The following is a 25,475-nucleotide window of genomic DNA, read 5'->3' as shown; positions in this document are numbered from 1 at the left end:
TAAAGGGTAGTTTTGTAATTTTACAAAAATATTTTTTAATTTTTAATTTAACATTAAATAGTAAGGTCATATTTGACATTTCACAGCCCGACGAGAAGCTCCGAACAACGCAGCCAACTTTGACAACTTGATCCACCGATGACAGCGTGCTCAGACCAGCAAGAGAAAACACAGCTATTACTACTCTGGTGAGCTACCATGACCCAGTTCCTGTGAAGAGGAAGAAGACCTATTCAGGGGTATTCTTGTAATTTTAAAATAATAAATTTCAACTTATAATTTAAAAGTAAATCATAAGATCATATTTGATATTTCACAGTCCGATTAACACTTCGAACTTTGATATTGGGATAATATGATCAGTGTCAGGAGTTTTCTGACATATGTTAGGGGTTTACGATCAAAATTTGAAAGTATAGGTGTTTTATGAAATTAGCCCTTTCATTTTTTAATAATAAACATAAAAGGCCACGTACTCATGTCACCATTCAAATGGGTGAGTATAATCTACCCAATATTTCAATTATTTTGAAAGTCTTTAAAGGTATTGATGGTTATTTAAAACTGTAGGAATGTTGTTTTGATGTATTTCCTTTGGTCATACCTCAAAAGTTTAGTAGTGCTTCATTCATATAAGGTAATTTGAAATTGACTTTAGATATCCAAGGAATTTTTTTTATTTCAAAAAATACACATCACTCACACTCTCTACCTTTTTAGAAACTCAAACTCTCACCATCCACTTTGAAAAGTAAAAAAAAAAAAATACCAGTATGCTACAAAGACCTTGTAGAATTTAGTCCGCGGTGTTTAATAATTAAGCGGTAATGCTATTTCTATTTCATAATTTAACCGCTTTGTATAAAAAAGACTCATCTAGATCCCATTGAATTCGAATGGTCCATTAACATTTTGTATAAGATCGAATATAAATTCATAATCTTGAATAGAATCATTGGGGAAAAGGAGCAATCACTATAGTGACATTAATCATCTGGAACCTTCATTTGAGCGAAGAAATATGGCAAAACCTCCTTATCAAGATGCTTGATTTGTACAACAAAATGTTGCATAAAATGTCAACGAGGCCTTTCAAATTCAATAGAAACCCAGAATAGGACTCAAGTTCTTTACACTTGTGCCCACAGGTAATGAGCCTTTAAACTCTCATGGTTAACCAGTGCGCAAGGTTAATGACAAAACAGGCCTGGTACGCAAAAACTGGGAACTCCCAGCAGAAATAGTTTCTATTATGAATAATACATAGGCAAATGTTGCAACCAACACTTCCCATAAGATTGACGCTACAGAATTCTAAAGAGAGCTCTAGAGAGAGAGACAGACACAGACAGAGAAAGGAGGGAACACTAGTGATTCCTCATACCCTCGTTAGGTAATTAACAAACTAATGGTTTGATGATATGTTCAAACTTGAAAACTGATAAATACAGGTTCTACATTGCACAAAGTAAACTTCCCTATGACCTTTTTCTTCCTCATGGGGACTATTTGAGAAATTAACAGCCAACTAAGGGGTAACTACATGACTGCAGATGGAGGACCTCCTTTCAATTTGTACAAAATAAATAAGAAATGGACTCTCTGTCGACTGATCATTTGCTTTATGTTATTTGAAGCTGGAATCTTCTGTATCAACGCAGTTGAATCTATATGCCTCTGCTTCTTTCTAAGTTATCAATAGCAAAGAGAAGGGGGCAAAAATTAATTGAAAGAAAGTGATCCCCAGTCAGCAAGGTGAAAAAAGTTTGTACAAAAATGACTTTTGCATAATTAAATTATTACCTGAATATACATGGTGGTCTCGCTTTACCCATCTATCAAAATGTTTTTACTTTTTAAGCATTCCCTTCTCTTCCGTCCTCATTTCCTTCGTGACCAGACTCTGCATTTAGCCGCTGTTGTAACTGGAAGTAGAAGGCAAGCCATGATAACAAAATTAAGATAAGTAATTAAAAATATCACACTTTTATGACCAAGTAAAGAATAGATGTTCATGATATCAGGATTAACCTGTTCCCCTTCCCTTTCAAAAAGAAAAAGAAAAAGAAAAACAAGAAAAGGACAGGCACTTCTTTCTTCTCATCTAAGAGGAAAACAAAGGAAAACACACAGAAACATGGACAGTACGCAGGGACCACTCCTTTTATCAATTAGATATTCCAAGTAAGCAACCAACCCAGATATATTAACTTTATCACCAACTCAAAACCATCTTATTGATGTATTATCTCATTCTGAAAACCACCATATTAGAGACTGCCAGAAAACCTTGAAAGAGGTAATTAATTCAGACCATACACAAGACAACTAAAACTTTCAAAGCAACTCACTTGCATGTATTTTGATTTTTCAGCAGTCAACTCCTCAGTTAAGTTTATCATCCTGCAAAATATGAGAGAGAGAGAGAGAGAGATAGACCATTAGACGAACTCCCCTAAAAAAATAATAATAAAATTCAACAGCATTATTTAATGACTGACCTAGCTTGAAGCTCAGAGATCTTGATAAACAGTAGACGCTCCCTTTCAGACACTGCATATTCAACCTGTTAAATAGGCAAATATAAGAACAGTAATAGTACTGTAAATTTTCATTATAATTGATCATCATATACTCAATCCAAGTGTCTAGTAAAGAACATTAACACATCAGATCATCTCCAGAGTAGATCATGAACCATAGAGATGAAATTTCGCAAGTACAACACATTAGAAACACTGTTGTGATTTTGATAGTGCGCCTTAAGCTTCATCATATACCTTTGCACTCTAATTTGTCTTCAGTTTAATAAATACACTATCTTACCTTCCCTCAACCCCCTGCCCCCATGAAGAAAAATAAAAATCCAAACAAGCAGCAATTAATGAACAATTTTGTGATTATGTGTACATTACAGGAGGATATCATGTCATACACATGAAAGAGGTAAAAGAAATAATGTGTAGAAGTTCAGGACAAATATAAAACACGCTGTACGTGTGAAGGGGTATGTCAAACATGGTACAAATCATAAGAGTGGAGACTAAATGTGTAGATACAAGACCCTCACTAGTATTCATAAACCTTGAATCTAAAAGTTTTTTCCACCAAAACAAAGAGGCAAGACCCATATAAGTCCCTGACATCTCAAAGTTATCTTAAATCTGGGACTATGCATCAAACCAAGGATTAGCAATTGCAAACCTAAGAAAACACAGACGTCTATCACCTAAGAGTTCCTTCACAGAAAAATATAATTTAAGCAATGAAATTAACTGCCAGAATATTAGGTGTATAAATGTACTTACATTTCCATTAATCTCAGAACTGCGAGGTAACGATGACAACTTTCCATTTTGAGAAGCTGAAAGAAAATCAAGTCTAACTTACTCAGAATCCCTTTCACTAATTTATATACAGTAATATTATAAGGTTGGACCTTCTACTCACCATCTGTGACCTCAGCAGGTTGCAAGCTATTCAACAAATTCATAATGATATCCTGGTATTATGACACCAATTGTAATAAGAATATTTATTGGTTCCTAAGTTTAAATTCTTCAAGGCACTTTACACTTGTAGAATTAATAAATAAAAAAACTAGTACAACCTTCCTCACCTGTTGAATTGATGTCTGCTGAAAAAGGTTCTGAAGGTGGAGCATGAGAAGTGACGCAGGTATGTTACCGTTGCCAATTTCCTTGGGAGACTGACTGACAGGCTGAAAAAATTCAGTTACCTTAGATAAGGTTACAAATTACCAGTACCTGAGGACACAGGTTTACAGACCACTCTGTGTGTAAGCACACATCAGAAACAACAGCTGTCAGTCTTCTGTTTCTTTTACAAATTATTTTTATATTCACTGTAACATCTTTAATGATTTTCTAAAGAGCTGATAAAACCCAAGCAGATGGAAGTGGTGGAACAGCGACAAAAAGTTATATGCTTTTAACTGGATTGTATGGAAAAGAAATCTGTGAGGTCAGTACACAAACCAATTGTTTGGAATCAAGCAACCAATCTCCAACACTAGCAGATTTCCTTAGGGGAGATCCCTAAAAATCACAAAAATACAATATCAAGAACTAAGCATCCAAATGAAATTATTATTAAAAGATTATTGCAACATTCGCTACTTACCTGTGAAGATCTTCGAGGAACTGTGCATAACGGAATATCCTGGCAAACACATTTAAGTTAGCAGCGGTCATTTAATAAAAAAATATTTCATAAGAATAGTGCTGCACCTTTACAAGATCAACATTTTCGGAAGTTACTGAAAACCGCCCTTTTATTTGCACCAAATTGGCCTTTGATTTGTCCTCCAAAGAATCTCTATATCCTATTGGAGAAAAAAATATATTAATGCCAATGATTTTGGTTATCATTTAATGTATTGCACAAAAAAAAATGTTTTCTACGAAACAGTTTCCAGTAGCATTGTACTAATAGCAGTAGCAATGGTCCTGACATGTCTTCATAAAAAAAAATGGATTTATTACCTCCTGAAGATTTAATGGGAGCTGATAAACTGTTTGCTGAAGCTCGGTTTGGAAGCATCAATGGACCACTAAAGCTCGGTGCTCTCCGTACTTCACGTTGAACTCTCTCAACTGGTGGTTGGTTTTCAATCTCACACCTAACAATAAACAAAACATGAGCCTGAGTGATCACTTAACACCCCCCCCCCCCCCCCCCTTCTTTTCTCTCTCTCTCTCTCTCTCACACACACACACACAGATTACATATGCAATCCCATCACCCTGTACACCATCATGGACCTCCCACAAAAACAAGAAATGTCATGTTCAAGTTACAGATCCCAACAAAAGCCAGGACCAGACCTTTCATATACCAAGGATCAATGAAGCTCAGATTTCAGTATGATTTTCTTCCCAACTTAATGAATCCAATAACTCAATACTGAACATATGTCATATGACAACCAGTGTAAAGAGACTTCCAAATCATAGAATGTTACTTCATTCTCATGGCTATATGCATATTAAAGTCATTGAGAATCGTATCCATGCCCAAAAGCTACAATTGTAACCTTAAACCTTGGATGGAAAAAAAAGTAATTAACAGAATGTTTTCCCATTCTCAAATGATTTAGATAGATATTTACAGGTTGTACAGGAGCATGTTTGTGAAGTAACGCTACACGCGCGCACACATTATAAAGTTTTTTTCATTTTTTTGGTAAGTCAGGCTTCATATATATTTTTGTCAGAAGGTGTCGGGCTTCGTGTATTAACAAACACCAACAAACAAATACTCTACATCTGTGACAGCTTGTGCTATGATCACTACTAATACTTTATTTAAATTTTGCATTAATTTATCAAAAGCACTAGCCTAGAGGTTGTGATGCTAAAACACCTCAGTTGAGAATAAAATGATAGTAGAACAGATTGTAGTATAGTTCATTCTATTTCACTAGTGACTGAAAACAAGTTTGTGGGTATTTTCTATTTCAATAAAATTTCTAGCAGTCACTACTTGGACAGATAAAACAAGTGAGAACTAGGATTAACCTTTCAAAATTACGCCCCCTTTCTGACTTGGAATGATTTAGCACAATACCAGGCATGAGTGGACCACTCTGAGTCCGGCGATTTTTTCCTGTTGAAGTTTTTGTCTTGGCTTGTGCAGCATCTTTATCTGAGGTTGGTGGTAGCAGCTCAGTTCTTGATCCATATTTCTCTATACCATTTTTACATTGATTTTCAGAATCTAGTAAATCACTTTCCAGATTTTTTCCTTTTTTGTTCACGCACTCAACTGGGTAAACTTCATCACCGCTCTTTTCTTCACTGCAATAATAGCATGTTACAGAGAGAGATACTAAATTAGAATGGAAATAAACAAATTAAAAGCCATATAAACACACAGCAAACTTGCACAAGCACGACCAGCAAATAGATGACAATGTGCCAAAGTTAAACAAATCCCGAGTAAATCGTGACAAATTTCTCAATATTCAAAGGATGAAGTGAAGAACTAGAATGACAAGAGAACCTCTATAGCTAAAAAAAAAAAAATTAAAATCTAATAAAACTTGGAACCATAGATATCACCACACAGCAAAGATGCGGAGGAAAAGAAAGCTTATTCTAAAACTTGAGCGAATATGACCACATAGGATTTCTAGAACGACAAACAAAGGGCCAATTTGGTTCAGTTTTTTCCTAGTTCCAATTTGGTTCAGTTTTCTGAGAACAGATAAAAAGAGCAGTCGAAAAATTGTTTGCCACTGAAAACAGAGTTAAAGAAAATTAGAGAGTTTAAAGAATATTGGAAATTGATAGTATTATGTGATGGTATAAGCTGCCTGACTGGAAATAAAATTAGAGAAAATCAATCAAGATGAATACCCAAGTCAACCTAGTTTGCAGGTATAAATAATCGTAACGTATTTAGTAATAGACTAAATCCGCAGTTATCTGCCACTGTATCTAATCATTAAAACGGGGTGCTTATCATAGTCATGCTAATTATGCAGCAGAAAAATTTACCAAATCAGCATTTGAGATGCCCTAACACAGCAAATGCTAGTTAGAGGCAAAGTACATGAACCTTTTGCCTGTGGTACTCTAGAAGAGTAACAATATTTTACGTCTAATATTATGAATCTTAGATGTACTGAGTGGCCATATAACACCAAACATGAAGGAATTGATTCCAATTTACATCAAATAAATTCCCTGAAATGTTTCCTCTCCAGGATGTACTAAACGGAAGGGACTTTCACCAGTCCTATCATGAATGCAGACCAAACCCATGGTTAACCTGATATAATTCATCAAAATCACAAGTCAATTTTAACTGGAAATGATTCACCAGAATCATAAGTCAAGTATCAGAGAATTCTCAAGTGAGACACTAAAGTTCAGAATTCTGAGCAAAAGCCTGAACAAGAACTGTGTCAAATGCATCATATGCCCGCAGAAACATGGTCTTGGAAATATTAAGGTATAAATGGGAGAGATAATGATCTTGGAAATATTAAGGTATAAATGGGAGAGGCATATGAAAGAGATTAAGCAATAAATATAAACTACCAGTTGAGTGATGCATATCCAAAACAAATATGATACCACATGTATTTGATCCCATCAATTAGTGGATAGTACTTCCAATATTACTCTGTATACGATAATTGAACCAATGAATATGTGGATGGATTTGCACATTAATTTGAAGCGGTAATCGGATCCCCGAATTATCTCTCAGATTCATTGGATTATCTCTTGAAAGTACTCCATTTAGGGTATATTTGCTTTATGTTTCTGTATTCAGATCAACTGAACTAAGTATTACAGAATCATTCCATTAAAAGTGTGCTTGATTTTAAAATTTTGGAATATTATGAACAACGAACACCAATAGCTTTATAAAGTATGTGTTTTTTGTTTTTATCCTCCCTCTCACAAGCATATTTATGTCACAGATCATCACAACTTCAAATTATTAGCTAGTATTTAGTGGCCAGATGAATCTTGTGATCAATTTGGTAATGAACACAGTTTTGAGTGCAAAAACAAAAAACAAAATGGAATAACAAGCTGCAAACATTGACAAAGGCCATAGAACATTAACCTGCTGATAATGTCAATTGTGGAGATTGATTTTCCCAGACTAGATCTTGAATTAGATGCATCCTGGCAGCAATACAAGTAGTTTATAATTGAGAAGCAGTAATCAAGCATATTCGATGAGCTTTAAATAAATAAATAAATATATATATATATATATATTAAAATAAAAATTCAATGACCTTATTATTAACAAACAATTTCATGCTTTCATCTTCTTCCTTCATTTCTTGAATTTCATCATCTTGCACCTGCCAAAGAGGTAGGAGAGAACATTTCATATTCACCTATAAAGAACAAAATTTAACAAGCAAACTAGTCGAGATGATCACAATACTTATATGAAATATTTTTCCTTCAAAAATTATTAAAATGCAATGTACATACCAGTGATGCTTGGACTTTCAAATCCTCTATATCAAAATTCCAGGCACTAACACCTCGCTGGTACTCACTCTGAAACGATAAGCAAGAAATTAACACAAGAAAAGATGACGAAGAGGAAAGGAAGACAAAGAAAGAAAGAAACTATATTTAGTCTAGATTCCACCTACAACTGAATCCCCAGTCATTCATTAATCTAACTAGCTTTTTTTGTAAGCAAGACACTGATAAGCGCTCAATATTTCATATTTGAGCCCTTAAATGTGCATATGTTAATGCCTTAGTGATGCCTTTATCTCGGTTCTTACGTTTGTTTTTGTTCATTTGCTATTTGTAGGACTTTACCCGAAGATATGGATAGTTCCATGGATTTGAAGCTTAAGGGGATGTTCCCGATGCTTAAGGAGATATTCCGGGCCTTTCGGGACAATTTGGGACTCAACTAGAAAGATTTGATGAAATTCAGGCCCTAGAGCTCGAGCATAACTTCTTAATGCTCGAGCACAGCTCTTCAGTGCTCGAGCACTGATTGAAGAAAATCGAAAAAAAAACTAAGTGCTGAAGGAAAAGACGCTTCGGAAATTGTAAATAAAAAAAATGACTTAAGTGTTGAGGCCAAAGCTCGAGCACCAAAAGCTAGAGCTCGAGCACTAACCTCCCCGAAGCTTCCAAAAGTTGCGGGAAAGTAGTAAAATCTCTCTTCTTTGTTCCTTTATGGGCCTAATTGTCCCCAAAAGCTGTAAAGCCCATCCAAGGGGGATTAGGACTTGTTCTCTACCATAAAAGAAGATGTGAGGACACATTAAGCTTCTTCTTCCTCTTGCTTCTTCTCCCTCTTGGTGGCTTTTAGGGTTTTGAAGATTGAAGATTTCTGCAACAACGATGATATCTTCCTTCTCCATGAGTAGCTAAATCCCTTCTTAGGGAATTGATGTAACCCTAGTATGAGTAGCATGGTTCGATTGTTCTAAACTTTGGGAATTTTTCTATGTATATTGATTGCATGATTGTGAGCAATTGACTTAGTTGTACCAAGCAGTTTGGTTCTAATGATTATAATCAGTTTTAATGAAGTTAATCTCTCGTCTTAGAATTAATCTTGTTTTAATGGAATTCAAACATCTTCTATTGTGAGAGATTGACGACTAAGGGCTTCTCTTAATGTTAGAATTGGTTATCACGCAATGGTACTTAACGGATTTATGAATGAATGTTTTGATAGACCATGCTTAGGGAAGATAAGTTATACTACACCTTAGAGTAGACTAGTTAGGTAGATAATTCGTGCCAACCGAAAATGGATTATCGCTTAATGTTTATTCATAAACTATCTTCTTAATTGGATTAGAATGTGCATGTAGTCATTCAATTCCCAAGTATACATAAAAGTGAATTCCCCATAGTTAAAGCAATTGACCATGTTACGAGGCTAGCGGTGAAGTCGACCACTATTTGTAGGTCTTTACCCGAAGATATGGACAATTCTATGGATTTGAAGTTTATAGCGATGTTCCTGATGCTTTAGGAAATATTCCGCGCCTTTCGGGTCAATTTGGGACTCAACCGGGAAGATTTGATGAAATTTAGGCCCTAGAGCTCGAGCACAGCTTCTTAGTGCTCGAGCACAGCTCTTTAGTGCTAGAGCCTTGATTGAAGAAAATCGAAAAAAAAAAAAATAATAAGTGTTAAAGGAAAAGACGCTTTGGAAATTGTAAATCAAAAAAATGGCTAAGTGTTGAAGCCAAAGTTCGAGCACCAAGCTTTAGTGCTCGAGCATCAAAAGCTAGTGCTCGAGCACAAGGACCCAAAGCTCGAGCACTGAAGGTCAGAGCTGGAGCACTAACCTCCCAGAAGTTTCCAAAAGATGCGAGAAAGTTGTAAAATCTCTCTTCTTTGTTTCTTTATAGGCCTAATTGTCCCCAAAAGCTGTAAAGCCCATCCAAGGGAGATTAGGACTTGATCTCTACTATAAAAGAAGATGAGAAGACACATTAAGCTTCTTCTTCCTCTTGATTCTTCTACCTCTTGGCGGCTTTTAGGGTTTTGAAGATTGAAGATTCCAATTGGCAGTCCATGGAGAAGATTTTTGCAACAACGATGATATCTTCGTTCTCCATGAGTAGCTAAATCCCTTCTTAGGGAACTGATGTAACCCTAGTCTGAGTAGCATGGTTCGATTGTTCTTAACTTTGGGGATTTTTCTATGTATATTGATTGCATGATTGTGAGCAATTGACTTAATTGTACTAAGCAATTGGGCTTTAATGATTATAATCATTTTTAATGAAGTTAATCTCTTGTCTTGGAATTAATGTTGTTTTAATTGAATTCAAACCTCTTCTATTGTGAGAGATTGGAGGCTAAGGGCTTCTCTTAATGGCAGAAATGGTTATCATGCAATGGTGCTTAATGAATACATGAATAAATGTTTTGATAATTCATGCTTAGGGAAGACGAGTTGTACTGCATGGTAGATTAGAGTAGTTAGGTAGACAATTTGTATCAACTGAAGATGAGTTATGGTTTAGTATTTGTTCATATATACCTTCTTAATTGAATTGAAGTGTGTTTTTAGCTACTTGGTTCCCGAATATACGTAAGTGTGAATTCACCATAGATAAGACAATTTAACATGTTATGAGGCTAGTGGTGAAATCAATCCCCTAAGTCCCCATTATCTTGATACCTATTCTCATAAACTTAGTTTAATTTCAATTTATTGCAATTTAGAAGTAGATAAACAAAGAAATCATATTTCTCTGAAATCAAAGCGGGATTAATTTTATAACAGTCCTTGAGGTTCGACACCCTCAATATAGCCCTATCCTACAAGGATTCGTTCTATTGCGAGTGGTTTTATCATTGAAAAACTACACATCAGACACACATATGACACATTACTAAAGTATTCATATAAGACTCCACAAAGTTTAGAAGTATAATGTAGCACCTATTCCTAGACTAGTGCAGATCAAGCCAACATGTGTTTTTGACATGGCAAAGACAGGACTGGTTACATGTATTATGTTCCTTCAGTTATGCGTAGTTCTACCTTCACCTACTAATCTAAATAGAAACACACATTAAAATGACCACTGTATATACTGCCGATGCACACCTTTTCTAACAAAGTTCTTCTCACATGGTAAGTGGAATCAGCGAGAACAAGTTCTAGTATACATAGTAATGGGAAAAGGAAGGTACTATGCCATTGTATATGCTACCGAAGCAACTGTAACTTGATTACCGAAAGAACAAATTGCACTCAGAAAGAGTTTGCTAAATGTCAATGCCCATGCAGATGTTGGGAAATGTACACAAGAGGTAAACCCTCTTATTCAAGAATCCTTGAATCTAATATCAGAAGTTATTCCTTCTTCGTAGATTTTTTTTTTACCTTTCTGGATGGCTTGATGGGCATCAAGGCCCCCAGCTAAATATCTGGAAAACAGAAATGCTCTCTTTTTCTCATTCAATCAGATTGCTTTTGATAATTTGGATTTTTTGGACCAAATAAGAGGTGCTATTGGACGAATGATGTCTAAGAGATGCTATGGAGGCACAATTTTAAGGGCTCAATCAATCCAAAGAGAGCAGGGTGGTGTAGTTTGCAAGATTGGAGTATTGACCTAAGAAAATCTATAAACAAGTAAAATCTTATGTGAACACCAAAAAAATAAAGTGGAAACTCACACTAGATAAAAATAATACAAACCCAAATGTTTACTTTTAAGTAATGTCCCTAACCTGTGATATTGCTTCTTGTTCTGCTGAAGGCATTTTCTTCAAAGCTAGTTGTGCAGCATCTTTAAGCTGAATTTTCATAAGTTCATTAGAAGAAGTGAAATTAGACCCACATCATAGAACTAAAAGAGCATACCTGGAGGGCTTTGACACGATTCCATAGCGGTGGCAAGTCAGCAAAGAGTTTCTTTACAGAAAGTTCTGGAGGCTTAGCATGCTTGAAAAAGGAGTGTTTTAGCAACTTTTCTGCAGTTGGCCTCTTTGTTGGATCTTTCACCAAGCACATTGCAACCATTTCTTTAAAAGACTTTTCAGAACAGGAAACTCTATAATTAGAATATCAATCTAAAAACTAATACAATGCAAAATTTTCAGCAAGAAAATTACCACCATTTCTCTAAAAGAGAGTTCATAACTGAAGATTCTTTAACTTAGAACATCAATCTACAACATATATACTATGCAAAATAGCAACTACACTTAAAGCCTTTTGACCAACTTATAGACCAGGTATCACTGTAGATATGATTTAGTGTCCCAAATTATGCCATACACATGAGTTAACAGCATATGGAGACTCAGAAATATTTACTAGTAAAAAATAATACTAATACCTTAGAGAACCTTTTATCACGGTCGTAGTCAAGTCCAGGAGGGGCATTCTGAATGGTCATTAAAAGAACCTATCAAAGGATAGAAGTAAAACATATGTCAAAGGCTTCAGTTTATAGATGTCATCAAGCCATCAACTCTGTGAATATTTTTGCTGAATCCTCATAAGTAGGAATACTTACCTTCATTGGGGGGTATTTTGAAAAGGGTGCATGACCATGAGCCAACTCCAGTGCAGTAATTCCAAATGACCACATGTCAGCCCTGTAAAATAATGATGGTATGGGTAACCAAGTTATAATCGTACGTATAGCATTTCTTGTGCTCCGCTCACATGTCATCTTATTCACCCAATCAAAACAGAAGGTAACCATGCATGTATGACATTAAACTGACTAATATCCGATTCAACAGCAAGGTATATAAAGCGCCATTATGAAAATCTGTTAAACCTTCCCTCATACTTCAGAGTTTGACAGCCATATGAAGTTAGTTAGCACAATACATGCATACTGTGCATATGTATCAAGGCATACATAACTCATACATGCATAGTGCTCAACTTAAGTATCAGGCATCTTAATAATCATCCCAATCCATGCAACAATTATAGCGAGCTTTAGAATACCATGACCAGATTGCCATATCAGTCCTTACCAAGCAGCACTAAGGCATTTATGGTACAGTATCATTAGAATTGTCAAGATCAGCCATGTTGTCGTGAACAGCTGTGACATTCAGATCAACCTGATTTATGGCACAAGTAGGTTTATTAATAACTAGTCTCAAGAAGATATAATCCTAACTATTTGTGGTTGACAAGAAGAAATTGAGATCTCTAGATGACTCTATTTAAAAAATTATTATTATTATTATTATAAATAAATAAAAGTCATACCCTAGATTACTTTCTCATGACAGCAACTCACTTTATCTTCATCCTTCCTCTTATCCAGCTTATCGTATTATATTTCAGCCACACTTCAAGTATGAAGAAAGGACAATGGTTGTGGCAGGTCTATGGTCAATGTAAAACTTATAGTAACATCTTATGAGTAATGGCAGATACAAGAGGTTGTGTTTAAAATATCTTTCCTTTATCTATCAAAAATAAAATAAAAAATAAAAAAAGGCAGATACAAGAGGGAGCAGGTTTGAGGATCATAAATCCTACCACAAGAATCGGAAAAGCTTAGCAACCCTTGTGATTAATTGAGTATGGACTCAACACATAATCAAAAACCTTCACCAGCTCCAATTTTCCTCCTTAAAGAGGAAAGAGGAGGGCCGGAGGGGAGTGTGAATTGGAACACACCAGTTCAAAATTTCATTATAATGTGAAGCTGTGAAATATCTTAGTTTCAGCCTCCATCAATTCTCTAGCATTACCTCCCAACCCCTTCTAAACACCAGCCAGAGCAGATTGTTGAGGTACTGGTCTTCTCCTCTAAAAACTCCTAATTTGGAAGACAGTTTTAAAATGCATTAAATAATTCGACTCCATTAACAGGCCCATACTCATGGCCATCAAGAATTCAAAATTATCAACATCAACAGCCAATATTATTATTGTCGTCGTTATACTACGAAATTATGAATAATAATTTTGCAGTGGGATATGAAATTGGTATTCCACTTTTGTACACGTGCACTCCACTTGATTTTTTTGTTTTTTTATTACAAAAATCACAAAATTACCCCTCCAGAGTTGAATGTAATAGTACTTTCTGGGATAATTGCGGCGGTGTGGGAGTACTTTAAGAACAATTGTATCACTTTCTTTTCTAAAAAAAAAATGGCAAGTGGAGTGCAAGTGTACAAAAGTGTAGTGTGAAAATCATTTCTCTTTTCCATTAGTTAATTCATTAATCCGCACGTCATTTATTTGTTCTTCTTCAGAAGTATCTCTTTATCAAATCAAGATGAAAAGGAAAATCCTCTAAAAGGTGGTTGTTGAGAAATCAGACCGGCACCCTAGGCTCTGTTGCGTCAGAGGACGCTAAGTCCCAGACTACGCCTGGCAGGGGGTGAATAGGTCTCTAAAATCTAATAACAGCTTAAACAAAAATTTAAAATTTAACTAACTAGATTAAACTGAATGCTAACAACAATCAAAAGATGTGTTGTTTCCGGAAGTTTAGGCATCTTTAGAATTATTGGGCTGAAAGAAGTAGGATTTTGAGTGTTTAAAACCAAATTGGAAACTGCCATCCACGGAGTTCAGTCAATCCAACTCAGGTTTGAGCGAGTCCAATGAGGGTAGATCAATATCTTCAATTGATTGAAGCCCCTGCACTTTGGAAACTTAGGTTTTTCAACTTCAAACCACTTGGGCTCAGTTCCCCCCACCCCCCGCGGGGTCAGTGTTGACTGTTAGTCAACGTTTCTAGAAGCTGATGTCAGCCAGCCAAAAAAGGTAAATGTAATCCCAATTTTACCCTTTAAACATATAGAATGACCATAATGTCTTGTAAGAGTATTATGAAATTACATTTTTATCCACATTACAAGAATAACAATAGGACAATATTGCCCTCAACTTTGTTTATTTCCATTTGCCAAGATCAATATAGGAAATAATCTTACCATATTATTAGATAATTTAAAATTTCTAATTGCACAATAATTTAATTCAACTAATTTCATTAATAATACAATTTTATTTAGACATAATTAATTAAGGAACATAAGCATTCAATTTGCATTTTGTCTTACAAATTCAAAAATTTTAAAATTATATGCGAAGATAAATTTAGATATTTTGTTATACCTAATTATTAAACAAATTAGATATATAATACAAAATTTAAGGGAAATTTATCTGAAAAATCAGTGCTAAGAATTAAATCCAATCTCCGACGTTCTTCTTATTCTCTTTCTCCTTAAATGCTTCATCTTTGATTTTTTTGATAAGTAAGATTGTATTAAGAAGCGTTCAAAAGGGGAACGCATCCCTCAAAAGCTACACAAGACCAAATAGGGCCTCTATACTCTCAAAGAGTCCAAACAATCAACTATCTCATCCATGGATAATTACTTCATCTTTGACGAATAACAAAAGGGAAAGCCAACGAAAAATGATCAGGCATTACATTCACTGGGGAAGCAATAAATGTGAATCCATAAGCCATTAACACAGCCACCGACAAAGACATAATGCTTTGTTAGGAATTATTTTTTATAGACATAAAATTAAACTAACCAAAAAACTAAATTTCCCAATCTGGCAATCACCCAAAAGACCGATCACTTGGGAAACCAAATCCAAAGAATCCTTGCAATGATCGGTGAACAAGTGGTGTCGGTGAAGGATATTGGAGTGACTTTCCGGTAGCACTTGCGAGCACTTAGATCAAGAGCGACCATAGGTGCCGGTGGGTGATGGAGACACACCGGAGCTCTCAATACTGGTCGGAAACTAATGTTTCAGCCGAAATTGGTCAAAAACTTCGCCGCTGGGATTTGCCGCTCAATCAATTCCCAACCGTCTAGCTTCACGTTCGCTTCAAGATGCGTTTTCTGATCTTCATCTCTCTTGTATTCCACAAATCTGACAATATAGTTCTTGCGAGTAATTTTCTTCCTGATAGTTGTTGATTGGTTGTTAAGTCCAATAGAAATATTTGTTTTGTGTTGTTAGGGTTAGGGTTAGGGTTAGGGTTAGGGATTGGTTTTGGGGCAAAGAAAGCTGAGTTCCATCTGGTGATGGTTTGAGATGGATGACAGAGATTGAGATGAGGAGGACGAGAGAGAAACTGAATCTGGAGATTTGAGGAGTGACGATCAGAAGATCCCATGCGAAGGGAGAGATTTAATAATAAGAAATAGTTTAGTATTTTCCTATTTTTTTCTAAGAAAACATAAAATATGCATTTTATTAGTATGGGCAAATATGTAAATTCATGCATTTTTATGACTGAGTATTCTTAAAACAGTTTTAAGAAAACTAAATCAAGCAGAGTTTTTGTACAGTTTTCTGTTTTCAGTTATCTGAAAACAGAAAACTGTTTCCAGAGTTACAAACCAAGCAAACCCATATTTTCCGTTAACAGCGTCAATGGACAGCATCTGACAAGGGAGGTCAGAGTAATTTTTAAAAAACTAAGGGTTACCGTGTGTAGGCTTAGCATTCTAGAGGGGAGATCAGTGTAAATTTACCCATTATTTTAATACATACAAAGAGGAGCAAAAGTATATTTGAAGACGTGAATATGAGCAATATGATTCCACGGCATCAATGTAATCAATCAAAGAGTTTTTAAAACTGAGGTTTGAGTCCTTCTTAATCTTTTCTTCTTCTATTTTTTTTTTATAAGAAAAACGTCCTCCTTAATCTTTATTGTGCTAATGCTTGGAATACATACTTTTAATTGGCATATATACAATTACCGTAACACTGACTCAGGTTCTAGCATCAACTGCATATATGTTTCAACATGTTGCATCTACCTTGTAACAAAATCATATGATGTACGGGCTAAAGAATAAGTGCATGGACAAGCTTTTATTAGGAATACAACATTATAGTTCATAGATGAGAAGACAGTAATAAGTATCATACAGGTTTCATTATTTATAACCATGAAAAGAATCATTAGACTATAGAACATTATAGTACATAGAATCGCACACATGATAATGTTCGAAAGTTAGGAAATACTAGAATTTATTATTCGAGATGACATATAGTGTTACGTACATTATTAAATTGGTAGTAGCCATTTTAACAAAAGTTCAACTAAAGAATTGGGTGCAAATTTAAGGTGTCAAAATCGTATCACATAAAATAAATGAGGGCTTAAAGTCCATTGTGCAGGTGGAGTGAGGTACAAAGGCAGGAAGGAATTGTAAGCTTTAAATTAATACTCACTTAAAATCATATCCATTTCCTGACTGCAACACCTCTGGAGCCATCCTGTAAATCAAGGGAAAATAAAAAATTCCATACACATGATTCACAAAAGATCACCAAAAGGTACAACAGTGTACAGGGAAAATAAATAAAAATAAAAGAATGCTCGATGAATATGTCTCACCAGCATGGGGTTCCTACAAAAGTATTTCTTGAGCGTTGTCTATCACCTTTATCGAACATGCAGGCTGAAACACCGAAATCAGCAAGCTTCACCAACCCACTACTATCAAGTAGTATGTTTCCAGCCTGCAACAACAAATATTAAAAACAAACCAAATTGCCAAATAGCCAACCTAGGTGATCTGAAAGGAAAAATAAAAAGAAAAAAGATAAAGAAGAAAGAAAGAAAAATCCAACCACTACAATAATTTAAAATTCTAGCATAAATTGACCTTAACATCGCGATGGATGTGTCCATGTTGATGCAGGTACTCCAAAGCCTTAAGAGTTTCTTTCAGGATAGAACCAATAGCAGACTCTTCAAATCCATCTGGAAATGATATCTTCATAAGGTGTAGACACGAGCCCTCAGCCATAAATGGCATAACCACCCAAAGGTTTCGGTCAACAACAAATGAACAGTATGCCCTTATTGCATTAGGATGATCTATCAAGCTCATTGTTTGAGCCTCCCTACGAATGTCATCCTGCAAAAGAGCAGATTCCTTCAGTAAAAGCAATCAGGACATGCATTATTCGTTAGATTCATAAAAGGGGCCATGACCACTGTATAGCTCTTCTGCTATAAGACCTGAACTTGGCCAATTATGGCTTACATTGACAAAGTCCAATTTTAATGAATTCAGGTGAATTTAGCAAGTCTAACACTGAACAATTCAAGTAAGAAGGAAACCACTTAAAATACAATGAATAATTATGTAAAAAATTAAACAGGTTCTTGTGGGACATCCGAGATGGCACTACGCCATAATCAGGAATAAGAAAGCCCGGGGTATGAGCCTCAATAAAGTTCTTAAAAGTACCAAAAAATGGTAATAAAAATATTAAAAAGAAAGCTGCATCAAAGAACTACCAGAAGCAAAGCTTTAAATATAACTGAAAATAAGAATAATATGAATGGGGTTCGGTTACCACAACAAAGAATATAATCGAAGTGCAAAATCCACAGAATACTATTTATCTCTCAAATCAAAAGGCTAACAAGTTATAATAACCCATTTACTACATGAGAAGGTAAAATAAATATTTTTATTATATATGATTATTTTAAATTGAAAAAGAAAGGGCCCCTAACAGTCATTCAATTAGGTACCTGTATCACTGTTGTAACAAGACATCTCCCGAGTGGCTAGCCAGCCATGACGTGGGCAGCTGTTCTAGTTTCCAGCGCCAACCTAGGAGCTTAGGTGACAACTAGGTTGTCTAGGCAATTGGCCAATGCCTGACTGTCAGCCAGGCAGCAGGCCCTAGTAATGCTATGTAATATATTAGAAATACCTTAAAGTGTCTGAGGTTGGGTGGAGTTGAACATATGAGTTCTTACATACTAGAGTTTAACCCTTTCCAACAAGCTAACAACAGCTAATTATTTTCTAAGACATACTATAATAATGTGTGTTGCAACTCAAACTGGATCATCTCAGATAACCTTAAATAGAATAGTAACTGTGACACAGCCATCAAAATTGGTCAATATCCAGCTTGATTTCGATAACTATAATCCCAACTCCCAAAGATGGTACCTCAGCGTTAATAAATAAAATGGTGGGAGGTTTCTCGGAATTGAAATTCAAAGAAAAGCCAAAAAAGATTTGAGAAGGGAGATGTGCATAAGGGCAGCTTCTGTGTGTAGAAGTGTGTCTCTAGGTGCACTATTTGTTTGTTTATATGTGTATGAGAGAGAGAAAGAGAACTGACCTATATTTAAACAAGAATCCGTTGTTCCCACTAATATACACCTTCCCTAATACTTGTTACTGGTTTTCTCTCTCATTCAACCACAAAGACCAGCGCCTTCTAATTAAACCAACCCCGTGCTAGCATTGACATTTTGGATGTATAACACCTCCCATGTTAGCAATTTCTCTCCCATTCAATCACATAAACAAGGGCATGGCCTATTCTGAGAAAAGAAAGGAACAACGGCATAGTAATAGCAAATGGCTCAGTAGTGAAAGAAGATTACAGAATACTAAAAAAATATCAGAAATGAAAATAGTAGAGGATACCAAACACAGTCAGCAACTTTTGTAGTACAGCAACTTTTGTAGTACATATCTTCTTAAACCATTACACATTGGAATTTTAAAATTCTAAAGCATTCCTCCACATTAAACGTGCAAACTGGAAAAAGAAAAACTGGAACACAAAATGTTACCAGACTTGAAAATTCCAAGGAAAACTCAGGTTAAAGTCCATACACTCAGTGATTCTCACAATCTGACCCTAAACTCCCATCTATTTTTCATCACTAAATTCTTCAACTTTCAACTATTTGAGGCTTCCTTTAAGGACCTAATCACCATCACCATATAATGTTAATTTTCATCATTAAAGTCTTCAACTGTCAACTATTTGAGGGTTGCTTTAAGGTCCTAATCACTAGGGTGTAGCCTAGGAAGCACAGATATGGATACAAGTACGGTACGATATGGACACAGCAATGCGACACAACAAATCTCAAAAAGATAGGACACAGATACGGCGAGGATGCATAAAAGATAATAATAGAATTATTATTATTATATATATATAAATAATAATTTTTGGTCATTTTATCCATATAATCATGAATGAAATCGCAAATTTGGAACTTAGAACTAGATAATTGTTATTTTTTCTTTTCTTAAGTTTTATTTTACTTTTCTAATTAACCCACAATATATTTCAAAATGCATTGAATCCCATTCTTCTAAAAAAATTAATTACAATGCCACCCCGCCATGTCCTAACAATGTTCAAAACGTGTCCATGTCATGTCCTAGCTCTATCCAAACCGTGTTTGCGTGTCCGACATGTGTCCAATACCGCCATGACACCACAGGAGAAGTGTTTGTGCTTCCTATGGTACAACCTATTTCAACGAGGAATAATAGCAAAATTTTAAAATTACTGGATATTCTAAAAATGAAGAAATATTGGAAGGAGGCCGACAGGGGGGTTGCAAAGAGCATAGTTAGCCATTTTTCAAATACATTTCTAGTTAAACTAACCCCTTGATAGCATCGCAACTCTACATACTTGACACCTTCCGCAATAGGAATTTATCTCTCATTCAATCACAAAATAATAATAATAATAATAATTGGTGCAGCCAATCCCACGAAAGGAGAGGGACGAAGAGGCATCATACCAAGGTTCGCAGTCTCGGTCATGGTGTAACGAAATCGGGCCTGTATCGCGTTATCTAACGGAGTCGATTATTGCGGTAGTGAATCTTTTTCAACCTCGCTCATCATGCTCAAATTATACCGATACACGAAGTTTAATAACATAATTCAATAAAGATGGATTTTAAGTAAATTTTAGCAATATTGGTTGAATTTTTGAAGATCATTTAACGCAATTGATGACTTATTAATGAATTCTATGTCGCTATCGTTACTAAAAATGGTTCGCATTATACTTTTCACAAAATTAATGAGTAAAAATAATTGGATTATGAAATAAATGAATATTTATACAATATATAACATGAGAATAAAAATATATATATAACAACAAAAATAAATTAGAAAAGTATATGGTTTTGTCTACTTGTAAAATAAATTAGACTTAAAAAGTAAATTTTCTTTTACATGAGATTTTATGATAATTTTTATTATGTGTACAATATATATATATATATATTCATTACAACAAAGAAATATTATTGATAATTCAAGAAGTATAGTCCAAAATAATCCCACAATAGTCTAAGAAGGGAAGCTGCTTTATTGCAGCCACGGCAAATCCTCACACTCATTTAGCCACCTTTGAACATCTGCCTTCTTGCCATCGCGCATGGATAATTTGAAAAAACATGCCATACAATGAGACTTGAAATTCCTCTGTGTAGCTAGTCCCACATCAAAATCATATAACCAATAGGCGAACAGGGATGGCCATAATAACAAAGCATCACTGTGGTTAGGACAGCAAAGTCAAAATAAGTGCGATTGGCTGGTTATAGGCTAAAAGGGCTAAACTGCCCAATTTTAAAGTAATTTGCATGGCTCACTCAAAGAGCCTAGCAGTTTAATTATTAGTTCTTATTTAGCATTTGAATCGGCCGGTTCAACCAGAGAACTGGCCATTTTTAAAGTTGTAACGGTGATATGGTCAGAGTATAAGCCGGTTCTCTAAGAACCAGCCGATCTTCATGTGTATACCGGGACACACCAGTATTGTCGGTGAGTCTCAACACACTGGTATTACCCGTGACTCTCGGTATAGGAGGTTTACAAAACCGTTGTGAACCGGCCATCATACTAATAGTAAAATAGTTTACTCTGAGAATTCAATGCGGGAAAAGGTCGAGGGTATCATAGTCAGCAATTTTTTTAGTATGTCTCTTCTTAATCTAGTAAGTAATGGGACTAGTAGAATTATAAAGCACTCCTCCACATTAACCATGCGAATTGAGAGAGAGAGAAAAAAGAAAGAAGAAGAAAAAAAAGAAAAAAGGAATAAACAGATGAAATGTTAGTAAATTTTGAAGCTTCAAAGAGCAAACACAGGTTAAAGTAGTTAAAAAATAAAGGTCTGTTGATATTCAAGTTGGCAGCTGTAAATTATCATTTTGCTCTTGATAAGTAAAATGAGGTTATAATGAAAGTTCCTGACTGGCTAGAGGAAAGAAAGAAAAGACAGAAAGGAAGAACGACTTATTAATGGAAACTGCAACCAAACTCCTTGCTTCTACTTCCGCATCGAGAGAAATAAAATGTATTAGCAGTCCTTTCACTCAATCTTATCAGTCTATTCCTTTTATCAAGTATGTTTATTCATTATCTTAGTTTATTCTTATTAAAACTATTTATTCTATCTATTCTTTCTTCATTTTTTCAATTAATAAAACAAATTTTCCTCCCTTACAATTGAAGGTCAGTTATCACTTTCTTCCAACAGTTCAAGTTCAAATAGAATAGCCAACCATCAGGAACCGTTACAATTGAATATTATAATCAGATTGCTTATCCATAAGGATGAGCTTGTTTCCTTTAAATTCCTTAGATAAGGCAAAATACGCTGTCTTTTACTCCCTTTCTCTTATCAGTTTATGAATATACAATCAAATATTCCTTCCCTGCTTGGTAACCAGTGAAAGAGTTTGTATAATTTTGAGAATCATCTGTTTAGGAAGGGAAATATTACTATACAATCAAATATTCCTCCCTCATGTGCAAATATAGTTAGTCAAATTCGATCTACGAATTGGACAATTATTCACTGACAGAAAAAAAATAAATAAATAAATAAAATGAAAGATCTAACTAATAAAACAAGCACAATAAGAAATCAAATAGAAAGAATTACAAAAGAGAAAAAAACAGAAACTCCAGGAATAAACATTAGTCCTAACAAAACAAGTTATAATGTTAAAAGATTATAATCACCAAAAACTATTTGGCAAATGTTAAAAAGAAGAAACGTTCGATAGATAATCTTATTAACTGGTATTGACCTATAAGTCATACAATGGCACATTCTGAAAGCATAAAGCTTTATTGAGATGTTCCTACTTTCTTCTTTGGAAAGGTGTAGCATATACAAATCAGGAAATAAAGAATAAATAGGATCCAATCTAATATTGTATATGGAGGAAAAATAATTATTTCCAATCAAAATCCAGATTATCGCAATTTTGCCATGGGGATCCACCATAGCCATTCATTGGCACCGGTGGTTGGTTAGGCATAGGTACTGGAACATTTATCGGTAGTATTGCATAAATATAATACTCTTTATGGGGAACCTGCTATTTACCAGATACGTTCCCCTCCTTTGTATACTTGCTTATACTTATCCTAAACCTCCACATTAACCATGCAAATTGAGGAAAAAGGGATTAAAAAAAATAAATGTTCATAAATTTTGAAGCTTCCAAAAGCTAAACAGGTTAAAGAAATTCAAAAATAAAGGTCTCTTGATAATTGAGTTGGCAGCTGTAAATTATCAAGTAACACAGGTGCCATAATAGAAATGGAAAAAACCTAATTACAACCCACCCCAAAACAAAGAAAAAGGGAAATATGTTAGTAAATTTTGAAGCTTCCAAGAGCTACACTGGTTAAAGAAATTAAAAAGATTCAGGTTTGTTGAAATTCGAGTTGGCAGCTGTAAATTATCAAGGTGCCATAATAGAAATGGAAAAAACCTAATTACAACCCCACCGCAAAACAAAGAAAAAGAAAGATAAACCGCTGCACCTTTACAGATGTTTGAATTTATACTGCACTTTAGACATGCATTGCTATTACACTCCATGCTCCAGAAGAAAGATCAATATGTCGATGCTGATAATCAAAATATGCCGCCTAAAGTCCATTTTCAACAAAACCCACTTCTCCATTAAGGCTTACAGAAGAGAGTTGGAAATTCCAAGCTTGACGAAATAAAAATCACACTGAAAGTCAGCCATTTGAAGCTCAAAAATTTTACCATCCACTTATAAAAGAAAATGAAAATTTCCTCAAGTCGTGTGATATCGATTCTCAGTTCATGAATCAATTCAACAACAAGCAATCGTATCCAACCCAGAAACCACAAAACAAATGTGAAAAATTAAATCAAAACCCGTCTTAATTCTAGGTAATTCAGCTAGTGCTTTATTCAATCATACATATATAAAAATAATACAAATATTATCAAATTAGTGAAGATAAGGAGGCGAACCAGATTGCTATTGCAGCGATCGAGATCCAAACACTTAACGGCAACAACTTCATTGAAAGGAAGATAGATCGCCCTATAGACGGTGGCGCTAGCACCATAACCGACCTCTTCTAGAAGCTTGTAATCATTGGGATTCGCCGAGTAACTTCTCACGCCACTTCCCATTCTTCCCATACCATGAAAAACCAAAACCGCTCGTGAAACCGCCAAACTCTGATCGGCGAAACAGCTTTTCAAGACCAATCAAAAACCAGTGTACAAGATAAATCACACTCTATTTAAATCTCTTTACGATGCTCCGAACAATTCGCCGTTTTCAGATTTCTTTAATTTTGCGATGTTTTATGGGGATCGTTGACTGCCATTGGAAGCGATCGATCTGGGGGAGGAGTAGAGCCCGGGATGCTGACGTCGTGCGTTCTATCGGCGATGAAGATTCTGACACGTGGATACCACATAAGGATACACGGGTTAACTTTGAACCAGAACTCAAATCTTTTATGGGTCTAATATCATCGTATTTACTATTCAGAGTTTTGAGTTAAGTATGTTAATTTTTTTTTTTTTTCTATTATTAATTTTTTTTGACAATTAAGGAGACTTGAATAGGGGTACACCCATAGAATCAGGCGCATGAGCGGAGTCGGGGGAAAAGCTTGGTCTTCTTACCGACCAGATTTCGGGTTTGCAAACCTCTTCTTTGATGATCTAAAGGGAGGCGAGCAAGGCCCCCCAATTTTTTTAAAAAAAAATTATTGGTAGTAATAATGTATAGTTATTAATTATTAATCATTAATATGGTTATTATTAATATGAAACAGATAGTTCTATCATCAATTCGTTTGAGTCAGGATTTGCAAATTCGTTTGGCAAATTATTAATCATTAATATGGTTATTATTAATAACTATACATTTGGTCGTCCCAAATATTTTTTACAATTCTATTAATAATTATTATTTCCGGTTATTAGTGATAATTTGGTATAAGAAAATTAAAGTTGATTTGCCAAATTTTTATAAAGTTCTCATTTATAGTTACTTATTTATAGAAATTAAAGATAGTTTGTGAATTAAATTATTTATGACTCTTTTGAACCTTTTGGCATAATGTAATTAGTGGGCACTTAATTCATTAAATGGTGTTGTATATTCACCTATTTGTAAGTCTCCTAACTCCTCACATGAGAATGCCCCTAATTTACCAAAAAAATTAAATAAATATTAAATGCTCTAACATCCCCTCGTGTTATTAGATCACAATCACAATTTATCTACATCTATCCTACACTATTCTAAGAATGTAAGGAATTTCTTAACACTTTAAGATTTTTTAAAAATACAAAATAATTATCTATACTATTATATGATATTATAAGAGAGT

At 34.8% G+C, this 25,475-nt stretch overlaps 1 protein-coding gene across 2 annotated transcripts; it reads right to left on the bottom strand.

The window, feature by feature from the left end:
* Positions 1-1,803: 1,803 nt before the first annotated feature.
* On the bottom strand, positions 1,804-24,600 carry LOC132308160 (uncharacterized). Of its 2 annotated transcripts, XM_059806176.1 has the most exons (23): positions 24,094-24,221; positions 19,135-19,339; positions 17,649-17,903; positions 17,378-17,502; positions 17,212-17,256; positions 12,524-12,605; positions 12,344-12,412; positions 11,866-12,036; positions 11,733-11,798; positions 7,989-8,057; positions 7,784-7,852; positions 7,606-7,667; positions 5,541-5,819; positions 4,506-4,642; positions 4,251-4,345; positions 4,144-4,182; positions 3,999-4,058; positions 3,620-3,721; positions 3,451-3,502; positions 3,309-3,364; positions 2,502-2,566; positions 2,352-2,403; positions 1,804-1,925 (listed from the first exon to the last, which is right to left on the bottom strand). In XM_059806176.1, exons 3-23 carry the CDS (start codon positions 17,874-17,876, stop codon positions 1,857-1,859), a joined length of 1,992 nt encoding a protein of 663 aa, XP_059662159.1. In that variant the 5' UTR covers positions 17,877-17,903; positions 19,135-19,339; positions 24,094-24,221; the 3' UTR covers positions 1,804-1,856. The 2 variants fall into 2 exon arrangements, with proteins under 2 accessions (XP_059662159.1, XP_059662158.1); XM_059806175.1 differs by lacking the exon at positions 19,135-19,339 and having other exon boundaries at positions 24,094-24,600.
* Between the last annotated feature and the right edge of the window lie 875 nt (positions 24,601-25,475).

The sequence above is a fragment of the Cornus florida genome, unplaced genomic scaffold (assembly GCF_030987335.1).
Source record: "Cornus florida cultivar Cherokee Brave unplaced genomic scaffold, ASM3098733v1 CherokeeBrave_3.0.0_Hap2_Chr05, whole genome shotgun sequence".
In the NCBI taxonomy this organism is placed as follows: domain Eukaryota; kingdom Viridiplantae; phylum Streptophyta; class Magnoliopsida; order Cornales; family Cornaceae; genus Cornus; species Cornus florida.
The sequence above is the reverse complement of the archived record's forward strand: the minus strand, read 5'-3'. Positions and strand labels throughout refer to the sequence as shown.